Consider the following 12,758-nt stretch of genomic DNA (forward strand, 5'->3'; position numbering starts at 1 on the left):
TGTGTCTTCCCCATTGTTTTTCCTGCCTTATCCTGCCCATTCTTTTTTTGTTTTCTTGGTTGGTTGGCTTGGGTTTTTTTGTTTTTATCCTTACATTTTTCTGCTACATTTTTCCCCTGTCCATTGGAAGTACTGCCACATACCTCCAACTTCTTTCTTCCCACAAATTCCCACTCCTCTTCTCCAGCTGGTACCCCCACAGCTTATCTCCAACCTTCCTGCTTCTGTACATAACCTTTCCCATTTACAGGGAAAGAGCATGTCACTCCATTTCTCTTAACCAGTGAAAGTATTCTCACATATCGTTAACCTGACCTCTCCTGTGATACGCCATGTTAGAACAAAAGGGGATGACATTAGCCAGACCAAGTGATGAGAAAGGCTAGAGCTCCCTCCCCCTCTTAAAGAAAAAAATGGAAGAGAGACAAAGAGTAAATGAGGGGAAAAGGATTGCGGACTCCTCAGCATGGAGCCAGTTCCTCCTCCCCATCCCGAGTGTTTTCAGAATAAGGAAGGTGCCCCAGTTTCTTACAGTACAGTATACCCAAATACAAGGATTATCCCAGTTTTTCCCCAGCGACACTGTATCCTCAATGCTGCTTAAAGTTCTGGTGAAAAAAACAATCTACAGCAGCTCTGTTTGAGCCCCTGAGTGCCTCTGAAATAGCAACACATGAAACTAAAAGCCACGTTAAGTTTTTAAGAAACATCAATTTCCCGTTTGCACCTACGGGGGGGGGTGGGGGGGTGGGGGGGGTGATTTTTTTTTACTTTTAATCCTGTAACCCTGGATCGTGAACTTCTTTTTTTTAAACCTGCACTCTCCTTTTCCCCAGCCATTGCATGTCCCTTTTCCCTCCTCCTTTCAACCCACCGTTGAGTAGAGTGCTTAAACAGTAGCTCGAAGCTGTGTCCAGACATGGTGTGGGAACTTCAGCCTTCCTCTGGCTCAGACACTGTACTGTAGCTGGGTGTGTAAGAAGCCACTTGTGGCAACGCAGGCAGGCACAGACCTTTGTGGAGTAGAGCTGGTCGGGTTTTTTTCAACTTCTAGTTGCTCAAATCCCTCACTATCACTTTACAACGAACAAGGAGAAGGAGGCTTCGGTTCATCTCTCTGCAAATCCTCAGGATAGCATGGATAAAAACCTCCAGAGAGCTGGGAAGCCCCACAAACCAGCAACACTACCCCCTGCACACAGTCCTGCCTGAAAGTTTAACCTTCACAGCAGGGACCAATAAAAGCAGCTTCGCATCTTATATTTCTAGGTTGAAGCTTCTGTACACATGTACAAAATGCAGCTCTGTGAAATAGCAAAGTATCTTAAATATGTAACATAATGCAAAGTACCTATGGGGAGGATACATGAGGACAGTATATATTTTTGCGTTTAAAACGTGTGCGCCTGTTTGTTCCCGTGGGGGGTGCGGTGCCACAAGAACCCGGTCTCCCGGCGGGTGCGGGACAAGGCGGCACAGCCGGAGCCTGCGGCTGACGAGAGCCGGGCAGGGCAGGGCAGGGCCGCTGCGCCGGACCCTTCACCCCGGCGGAAAGGGAAGGAAAGAGAAAGAGCAGGGAGGGGACGGGGAAACGGAGAGGAATGCGCGGGCCTCTCCTGCCCTGTCCCGGGAGGCTGCGGCGGGCGGAGCGGAGGGTGCGGGCAGTGCCTGGCACCTGCGCGGCGGGCGGGGCAGAGCCCGGGGCGGTGCTGGGTGCTGGGCCCGGCCCGGCCTTCAGCGGCTGAGCCCCTGAGTTCGGGAGGCGGCAGCTGCGGCGGCGCAACAGGTTATCGGCGCGGAGCGGAGCGAGTCCCAGCGGTGCCCATGGCCGGCCGCGGCCTCGCCGCCGAGCAGGGCTACATCCGCACGGTGCTGGGCCAGCAGATCCTGGGGGAGCTGGACAGCTCCAGCCTGGCGCTGCCCTCCGAGGCTAGGCTCAAGCTCTCGGGCGGCCGTGCCGGGGAGGAGAAGGCGCTGCGCATCCAGCGGCAGGTCCAGCAGACGCTGGCCAGGAAGAGCCGGGGCTCGCTGTACAACGGTGAGTGCCTGTCCCCGACCCCTCTGTGCTGTGTGGAGGTGGCGGGAGCACGGGAAAGGGCCCAGAGGTGAGACCCGAGCCGGCCATGGGTGGGCGCAGCCGTGTCCGCGGCTTTCCCGGCCCCGGGAGGAAGTTTGGGGCAGCTGCGGTACTGCACACTGGCCTTTGCCGGGTTTGGCAGAAAACGTTGGCGCTGTCTCTTCTTCCCTTTCTTTTGTTCCCACCCAAGTAATTCAGAAGTTTCTCCTTGCCAAGCGCCGTAACTGGAGTGAGTGCCGGGGGCTGCTCCCAGTTCACCGCTGCCAGGGGGAAAAGTCGAGCCGAAGCTCTCCAAATCATGCAACCGGTTACTGGGCTTGTTTTAGTACTTTAGCTTCACCCGCTGGCCCTTTTTGCGAAATTAAATGGGAAGAAATATAGGAAATGTTTGTCCTTGTTCACCTCCAAATAATAATAATTAAAAAAAAAAAAAAAACTAAAAGAAAGTTTGCAAAAGTAACTTTAGGAAAGGCGTGACTGGGAAACATGGACTGATAACACTACCAGGTATTATTTACCCTGTTCCTTAACGTGCATCATAAAAATTGATGTCAATCAATGCTTGCTTCTGTGATCTGTAGCCAGAGGGCGAGACCCGTCAGTGAGGTCCATGCAGTCATGCCTTTCACCCCATCCGGGGTCCAACTGCAGTGACAGACGCACACACACAGGGTGACCTTGTCAGGAGCCAAGGGTTAAAGGCAAGCTGCTCAAGAGGTTTCGTCTTAACTAGCAATGGTGAAGAGATATGTTGTTATCAAAGTAAAGCCTCATCATAAAAATTTTAATCTTGCTTTTAAATAGGAAGATATGACTGACCTACAGTCTGTATAACCTCTTGCTGTCATTAAAGAAGCTGTCACATTTCATTCCCAAAAAGCTGCAAGCCAAATGTCTTTAAATTTGTAAATTTCTATTTGTTAATTTTATTTGTAAATGTAATATTTGTATACTTCACTCATCTGGCTTGTCAGGCAGAGGAATGTTTCTTTGTACCTTCAGCTGGTTTCTATCTAAAAAATGCCTACACTGCGAACATGGACACACTCTGGTCAGAAAAATCAGGTACACAAATCACATAAACAGCTACACACAGCTACGCAAAGAGCAGCTACACATGCAAGTCCTTAACTTGGCTGCTCTCAAATGAGATTTCTAAACACTTTTCAAATAACTCAATTTTTTTTCTCTCAATAGAGAGCCTGAGAAATGCTTTTTAAGCAATTGTTAATAAATTCTATGGTGTCTTGAACCTGAGATCATGTCCCTAAATCATGCATAAAACACTATGAAGACAAAGTTCCTGGCCTCCTAATGCATCTTTAACTTCTTTGGAATACATTAAGAGGCCTGATGGATTTGGAGATAGTTGTCTTGGTTTGCTTTGTTTTTCTAAAGTCAAGTATCTGAGCCCTTTGCATTTCTGAGATACCAAAACTTTTAAGCTTCAGGATCAGGAGTGTCATATGAGATGGTTCTGTATTGTTCATATATTAAATGATTTTTTTCTTCATTTAAATGTGTTATTGTGCCCATCTCACCACACATTTTTCAGTCCCAGTTCAAAACTTAAAAAAAAAATAATTGAAACTGACTGTATTCCATTTATTTATGCATACATACATAAATAATAATGTATATGTATATCTATCTGTATCTTAAATATATATAACGTGAATCAAATGTCTATCATTTGCTTAACAACTTGACTTTCCTGAAAAATATATGTGTCTCAGTATGCTTTCTATATAGATTTCCCCAAATTTTGACTATGCTTTGGGAAACACTTGAATTCTTATATGCAGGGTACGTTTAAAAATATGCAGTTCTACATGCAAAAACCTCACTTTCTCTGATTTATATCAGTTTTCTAGATATGTTTACCAAGGGTCCCATGTTGTTTGCAGTGCAGGAAAGATGATACAGATTTAGAAGGAGCAGAAGCAGGCCCTTGTGATATAACTGTCCTATCTGTAGGAGTATTTCAGACTCTATTCATCAAGGTACTTAAGCACATACCTAACCAGCATATTCACATACATGCCTAAATTTAGCCAAGCACATAACCACTGGGTATGAAAAATCAGTTGTAGTAAAGGTCTTACTCAGTATCATCTGTGCACACCCATTTTTCACTGACTGTACTGGGAGCTTTGAATCTGCAGGAAGTACTTTGTCAGGCAGCATAAAATCTCCTTGGAGTTTCAAATTAAAGGTGTCTGCTTAGCCTTCAGCATTACCTTTAAATGGAAAAACATCTTTTCGCCTCCTACCCTCATGTTTGCTGTTTCACGCCCTCCCCCCCCCCCCCCCTTTTTTGAGGGTGTATTTATTCTTTTTTATAAAGAAATTCGGCTCATGCTCAGATGACTTGAGGATTGTACCTGCTGCCAAATGAAGTTATGTACTGCTTCAACTCTTTCCAAGACTTAGTCCAATGTTGTTAATAGGTTTTCAAACAGTAGTTTAACAACAGCTGTAACTTTTCCAGTTCAGCAGTTGCTGAACCTTTATAAATTAAAGATTATGCTGCCCTAAAAAATTTTGAACAACTACAGCAGCTGTGTCAAGTTTTGGAATTCTATTTAAGGATGGAAATGGTATGGAAGATAGTTCAGCCTTATCAAAGAAAAACGGCATTCAGAATCATATTACTCTAATGACTAGTGTTTTTCAGCTTGCATATATATGACGCAATACTACTGATTATTTTATGCACATTTTAGGAGTCTGTTAAACCTTATGCTGTATATATCAGTCCATTTGTCTCTGATCTTGTTCATTTGATTTTGATTACAAATCCTACTTTTCTATACATCCTTATCAATTTCATTGTAAAAAATGAAGGCAGAATTGAGTAATATACCATACAAAACCAAGCGGCCTGATAAACTGCTGTCTGTCTAAAGATTCTTTCTCTAACACAGACTTATAAACAGTGTGTTTAGGAAAAACAGAATTAAAACTTCTGTGATTTCCAAATCAACAGGATCAGATGCAAGATGGTTACAGAGCCTTATTTATTTTTTTATGTTTCTTCATTTCTAAAATACTTAGTAGCTTTTTTTATTAAAATAGCTTGCTTTTAGGAGTTTGGGGGAGTATTCAATCTTTAACCTTCTATTTTGCAAAATTACTTTGTAGCGATTATCTGTTTATAACTCTGTGGAAAAAGGAAGCAGAAAAATTCCTTGTTGGTGACTTCCACTCTTTTTTGGTTTAATTAAATTCCTCACCTCTGCTTCCTGAGTCAGCAGAAATCCTTTCTTAAATTTGAGCACTAGTGTAAACGTACTGACCAGCACAAAGTGAAACTGTTGGAAAAGCTTCTTTGGGACCAGGCATGTGCTGGCAGAGTGATGAAGGAGCATGATCAAAAAGAAGGCTCTCTGCTGTCTAGATGAAGTGATTCAGTGAAGTTTTTTATATGCTATTCTTTAATGTTACCATCTCAGTCCATTGTGAGTGGTGGAGTACAAAAAAGGATTAAAAGATGATGGTCTAGGAACACTGAGGAGTCTTGGCTGAGGATACAAACACCCACTTCCCCTGAGCAAGAATGGTCAACGGGTACTCAGCAGGAGGGCACTCAGGATGCATGAAAATATCACAGTCCTTAACAGACTTCTACGTACAAGCTACTGCTACATTGATGCCTGTGGTGAGGGATTTAAAGCCAAAATTTGTCTTTCATGGTAACCATTCAAATACAAAAGCACCGGAAAAGACTCACAACTGATAGTTAACACCGTGCATGATTTAAGGGGAATTTGATATACCTAATTCCTTAATGGAGGATAATTATCTTTTTTCATATATCACATATCTTAGAGATGCCTCTTGTTTTTGAAAGCCAAGCAAACAGAAGATTGATCTGTCTGCAGCCATGGGCAGTGATTTATGAGGAGGAACTTGCAAGGTCTTTGGAGGTGTTTGACCTGTGAAGACATATGAGAGTTTTGCTCAGTCGTTTGTACAATCTCCCTCCTTATAGCATATTTTTTCAGGTCTGAAAATTTTGTCATAACTATTGTGATGTCAAAGTTATTTTTGTACAGCTTTTCTTGTAGGCATTTAGAAGAGTGAAGGGTTTAGTATTCCTCTTCCACTGACCACAATCAAAATGTTCCTGGGCTGCTTTAGGTCATACTGACAGGGCAGAGGGGAGACTATGATTAATGATTCCACTCAATTGCCCACACTTGGGTGTCTGCTGCTGTCCTAGATGCCTGCATTTTCCAAAATATCCTAATGGGTTGACAGACATGACACAGGGCCTGCAGGAAACCCATCCTTTTCTTGACTGGCTGCTGGAAATCAAGTGTGATATCCTATGGCCTCTGCATTTGTTCCCTATCGATGAGTAACTGAATCACGCACATGTTTTCTGAAGAGAAAGTTTTCATGAGACTTAAAGCACTGAGTCTTACAGTTAGAAAATAGTAATCCTAACAGTAAATGAAACCATTATATATATATACATATATGTATATATATTTAATTGTTCATGGTTTTTCTTTTGCTTTTTTTTTTTTTGTTTAAATCAGTGCACTGAGTGTATAAGCACAGCCATAAGTTTCTAGCTATATTGAGCAAACCTGAATGGTGGGAAAGAAATGTATGGTTTTGCAGTATGGTGGAAATAAGCTGAAGGAAGCCTTACTGGCAGAGGCAAGTTTTGATCCGTTCACCTATTCTGTACTTCATATCTAATGGAAAGATGCATCATTTCAGTTATCCCTTTTTCCTTTAACACGCTGATTTTTGGCACAAGTGAACAGCACACAGTAAAAAGATTAACAGTTTATATCTGCCTAATAAATCTACAGGTAAAATGCTGGCAAAATAACTCACTGACGTGGTAAAAACAAGCAAGAGATACTGTAAACTCAAATGAAATTCCGTAAACCAACATGTACAGTTTTTCTCTGAAATACAAAAATGCTTTCTGCCTTTTTCACAGGGAGATTGAAGGTTAAAAAAAGAGGACTACTTGAAGATAACTGCATGTTACAACTTTACTGATTGACTGTATTTTGCTTTTGAAAAGAGGAAACTGTTAGATATGTGGCTTATCTTCAACTAGTTCATGGATGGCCTTGTCATTTTTAAGTTTGTTTAGTAAAGACAGGGAGTTTAGAGTTGTCAAAAGCATGTACAAATTACTTGCTCAAAGGATCTTTATTCTCTAAGTAGATAAATAACTGAGAGTATTTTCTCATCAGGTAATCTAGACAAAAAATGCTAACTATGAAGAAACAGAAATGTACATGTATTTCTATCTAAAGACTTATTTTTTGGAAGTTCTTAAATATGTACAAATGAACAAAGTTAATCTTCAAAAAGCAGGCACAAGCGACAGCCTAAGATGAAGTCATATTGGGCACCTGAAATAATACACTGATGTGGGGATTATATCATACAAATGAGAGATTTATATGAATTTGTAGATTTTGGATGTCAGTGTATGCTGGCAGGGATGTTTTGCAGTAAAAAACAATGGTTTTCTTTTCCTGCTTTCTTATGTACTTGGGTAACCCTTGGGCTATGGTAACCTTGTAATGTCATGAAGGAATTATTGCAATCTAAATCATGTGTTTGACCAAGCTGCATCATTCCAGTCAGATGACGCAAAGTTGCTGTGAATGTGTCTTAACAAATCACTTAATACGTGTTTAAATCTGTCTTATATGGCAAAAATGACAGAATTTGAAAGTATGATTAAATAAGCAAAATAACTGCAAAGTATGATTGAATTAGGCCTCAGATTACTGTAGTCTGCTATTATGTGGTATTGTATTATACCATATTATACACAAATTTGGTCTTACCCAAGTAGCTCTGTGCTAGTAAGAATCATTCATAAATTATTCTTCTTACATGAGTCTCTTCTTTATTTTCATCCTTGTCAAGCCCTCTACTAACTGTGGTCAGTAAGGATCAAAGACACAGGTGTACTGAAGTTCCTAGGAATACCCATGTACACTTAATGAAGCTCAGAGTCTAATTCCGAACATTAACCAAAAGCCGCAGCTGTTTGGCATACGCACACCAGTTGCTTTTAAAAATCCCAGCAGACACTTGTCTGCATGTTTCTGACACCTGGATTTGCAAGGACATATGACTCCTGCTATTTTTTTGAAGTGGGGACTTCAGTAATTTGACGGAGTTAATGATTTGTTCTTTTTTTCCATAGTATCTTAGATAATATCTGCTACTTTGAAATTCACGGCCAATTAACTTCTTGATTGACCACTGTTATCTTTTGAGCATAAGCTTCTACAGCATACACTGTCCCCATTTACAATTTTGATTTGGCGTATATCTTGCCTTCAACTTCTGTTTCACCTTTTTAAGCCTGTTATTTATATTCCTATATGCAGATTCTCATAGTGAACAGGAATCTCATGAATAAGTATTTCAGCAGTGTCTGTTGCTTTAAAAGAAAATAAAAGCACTTCTTTCATGGTTTTGTTTGTTTTTTAAGTAAAGAAGAATGCAGTATTAATGAAAGAAATAATCACAGAACACTTCTATTTTCAATGCTGAATCATGGGAAAAAAAAGAATCAGAGCAGATACACCACGGATCTTCCACATCAGTTGTAGGACCAGTGAATTTTTCAGGTGCAGATTTGAAGTTTCATTAAACAATGCTACTTTACAGCATTATGTGCCACCTGCCTCCATGTGGCACAGAATTTATTCATGCACTTTTTGTGCTCTTCGGTGAAGCTCTGAGAAGAGTAGTGAAGCATTACTTGCTTCAATATATTGTTGTTGCAGTAGCATGTAAGGGAGAAGAAACATGATCAGTTGAGGTAGACAGCTATGAAATAAAGTGTATACTAGTGTATGATATTTGTTTGCAGTGGTACATTGTGAAAATTGCACCTCTAGGGTGCATATTAAGAGGTATACACATCAACCCATGTTTCACATCTACAGTCTATAATCTACAGCTGCAATATTTTAATTTCTTGTGTACTGTGCATGTTACAATCAGCCTTTAATGTAAACCATTCATATGTATTCAAAGTGGTTATCATGGAAAATAAATGTTCTCAGTAGCTGCTCAGTCATACCATTTATCAGTACTTAACAATCTGTCATTATCAGCGATATTTAAAATATCTTGCTTTGTTAAAATAGTTTTCATTAAATAGCTGCATGAACAACAAGAATTCTAATAGTTAAAAATACATCCTAAGTAAAATAAATACAAAATTGAAAAAATGACTTGTATCCCCAGAAAGCTTTGTTCAGCCATGTTTTGCATGTGACACACCAAATGCAAACATCTTTCTTGATTTTCAGCTTATACATATTAATGGCAGTGCAAGCTGTGACATTTCCCAATTACTGAAAATTGTCTTTTTTAACATTATCATGTTTTGTTAAAATCTGACTAATATTAGGTTTTGGTTACAGGAAGTTTGCACCGTGCATCCAGTGTTCCAGAGCGTGTCTATAACATGGGGATTACTGAAAATGATTTTGCACCAAGAACTCCTTATGGTTTCTCTTATTATCAGTCAAACCAGGTGAGGAAAACAAGGCAATGAATAGAAATAAATATAATAGCACGTACATAGTGGGGTTTGTTACCACAAATAATAGCATGTAGATGATGTTTCAAGGTTTTCTTGCTTGTTTGTTAGCTTTTTAAAGCCTGAAAATGAGGTTTTTACAACTGATATCTATTAATGTTTTCCCCCTTTCCAGTGATTTCTGAGCCCAGTGATTTAACTTAACTCAGTCTTACAGATGGGATTGTTGCAGTCCTGTTGGTTTTGTGAGAATTGGCACTGGGGAAGAAAACGAAAAACCATGCTAATGCCCCACTAAGGCAAAGGCTATGACAAGTCATATCTTTATCCATCCCACCAAGCAGCAGGTCAGTCAGCACTTTGGTGGCTTGAAGCTGGTGAGGCTGCTGTTGGAGGCCAAACAGTCGGAGGTTGCTAAAGGAAGTCCAGCAATCCTGCAGGGTAACTAATTACATGGGCAGGAGCTTGGAATGTGGTGAACGAGCTTAGGGAATTAAACATCCAAAACCATGGGAAAACAGAGTGCTTTATTTTCATGAGGACAGGTAGAGTGTTCCTTATCATTTAAAATAATCCTGTTGTAAAATATTTTATCATTACAAGAACTTCAGCGGTACAGTCCTTGCAATACAATGGTGTTTCTAAACAGTCTAATCATAAATGCACTTGTTATTTTGACCAGCTTTTCTTGGGTTCATTGCCTGAATGCTAAGATAAATAATTGGCTTCCTGCAGGGTTTGTGACACAGCTTATAACTGGTATGAACCTTTTTAGGGAGCAACTGTATGGCTTGGAAATCAGCACATAGTTCAGTAGCTACGCTGCTGCATGATCATTAGTAAACTGAAAGCAATTCAGCTTGAGAACATAAATATTTATTTAGTAAAAAAACTTTATTACAGGGGAAATTCTTTCTTGATTTCAGATTACTCAAGAATGGTTTATTGGCATTAAAGCTTCTGGCCAGTTTATGAAGCATCTCCCTATGGGAAGAGTTAGAGCCATTTCCTTCAGTATATTTCCTTCTGTGTCCTTCTAGCCTCTGTTCTCACCAGTCTGTAATATTTGACATGAAATCCTTTTTTTGTTAGAAGAGAGAAATGAGGGAAACTAGATGAGACATAGGAACCACAAGAAAACACTAGTTTTAAGGGGGGGGGGGGGGGAGGGAGGGAACAGGGGGGAGAAATGTGAGAAAGAGGAAGACTATTTGTCCTGTGTGAAAGCCAGGATATGCAAAATATCCTTGCATATCTTTTGTAGAGCAAACAGGTATATCCAATGATGCTTGCCTCAGCCTTCTAGTTTCAGCAACCTTTATTCATTTTGTGAGTTGAATATCACCCTCAGTAACTCCTCAACAGTTAAACTGAAAGATTTCAGCCTGACAGCTATCTGTTAAGCATGACTCTTCAATTAATAACTCGTGTAAGCTTCTCAGTTTACTTTAAAAATTGCCTTTAGAATTACAAAACTTTAATACAACATGGGAATGGAAAACAGGGGGCTTTGATTTATCGCTGGATGCCACTGTGCTTACCGATTTAAACAAAAAATGGGCCATGATGATTTTTTTTTAATAGCAGATGTGGGTGTTAATGCCCAAGGAGTTTCAAATTCAAACTAAAATATTAATAAGTAGACTGTTCACTACTAGGCATAATTGACTTAAACACCTACAATGACAGAAGCTTAGATGCTTAGACTTTGTATGCTAATGTTTAGACTGTACTATTTCCTGCTTTCATTAGGCAGATACAAAGAAGTGTTGCATAATCCCAGTACACAATTTTGGTGAAGTCCACTTTTTGTTTTCTAGTACTGACAGCAGAGCTCAGAATTTTCATGTTTACTTTTTTGGTTTGGTTTCTTTGCTATTAATCCTAATTCTGTGATCTTACTGTGACTCCTGTTGTGTTCTTTTATGCACCTTTGAACAGGTTGCCTCACCATCCTCTTACACAAATGGTTGTGGGACAAGTTTTACTTACAAGACAGTGGAAGAGAGAGCTCAAAGGCAGCCGCTGAAGAGGCTAGAGGTTTCACCACAGCAAAGTCCTGAAAGACTGGCATATGTGTCCAATGATTATCACTACGATGGAGGAATTTCAACTGGATTCTCCATGAGGCATGGAGATAACAGGAGACCCAACGGAACTGTTCCACCAAGATATGCTCGGTCTGAGATTGTTGGTTACACTCTTCGTGATTCAGTGAGCAGGGGACGCTCTTTTAAGAGACATTCCCACATGGGGGCTGTTAGTGATGCAGTCCTTGATGGTGTTTACCCCAGCCCCACTGTACCTCTGTACCATCAAGCAGGCAACAGTCGCAGTATGTCCAACCTTTTGGAGAAAGAGAACTACCTGACCTCAGGCAGTGCAATGGGACAAGTGAGATCACCAGTTGCTTCGCGTTTTGGATCTCAGAATAGGCAATCTTTAAGGTCCAACTGGTACCAAACTACTTTCAGAAGCACACAGACCAGGAGGGAAGCTTCCCAGCCAGCTTCAATAGCCAGCGTTGCTGCAGAAACAGATGGGAAGAGGATGCCATTGACAGCTGCTGTGGCAGCAGCTGGGAGAAATGGTTTCCTGCAGAGTGAACAAGTCACCATCAATGGCTCTCAGCTGGGGTAAGCACAATGCAGTATCTGCTTTGGTTTTGGGGTGTCACAGCCGAAAGGAATGTATTTGTTTAAAAAGAGAAAGTAAACTGACAGTTTGTGGTTCAGCAGCCAAAAACGGTGTATGAAATGTTGATGCAGAAAGATTTGCTTTTAAAAATCAACTTCCAGTGCAACAGGGGAAAGGGAGGAAAAAATATTAGCATACACTGCAGGGTCCATGCCTCCTACTCTGGTTTGCTGGAGTTTACCTTTTGACAAGAGTTAAACAATTTTACAAGGAGACACGAAGTATTCACTGAGTAATTTACAGCCTAAATCACAATTGCACTAATGTATTGGCACTAGTTCTCACAAGAATAGGTCAGAAAACCACCAGTGAAGCAGCTTTAGGCAGATTGACAATTTCCAGTTAAAAACTTCTTCATGGTTTCAAGGAAACTTTTTAGTTTTGATTAACTTCAGTTAAAACACAGGCAGAAATTTCTCTTAACTCTGTAGCACC

The 12,758-nt window shown here is 40.6% G+C and overlaps 1 protein-coding gene across 1 annotated transcript in view; it reads left to right on the forward strand.

The window, feature by feature from the left end:
* The first annotated feature begins 1,586 nt into the window (after positions 1-1,586).
* PKP2 (plakophilin 2) overlaps positions 1,587-12,758 on the forward strand; it is a 43,674-nt gene continuing 32,502 nt past the window's right edge. Inside the window, 4 exon segments of the mRNA XM_061372015.1 lie at positions 1,587-1,720; positions 1,722-2,038; positions 9,508-9,620; positions 11,568-12,262. Coding sequence (XP_061227999.1) covers positions 1,602-1,720; positions 1,722-2,038; positions 9,508-9,620; positions 11,568-12,262 — 1,244 coding nt within the window. The 5' untranslated portion in view covers positions 1,587-1,601.

The sequence above is a fragment of the Neopsephotus bourkii genome, unplaced genomic scaffold, assembly GCF_033783945.1.
Source record: "Neopsephotus bourkii isolate Nb327-2 ecotype Australia unplaced genomic scaffold, CSIRO-AGI_Nbou_v1 NB_1589, whole genome shotgun sequence".
Lineage (NCBI taxonomy): Eukaryota > Metazoa > Chordata > Aves > Psittaciformes > Psittacidae > Neopsephotus > Neopsephotus bourkii.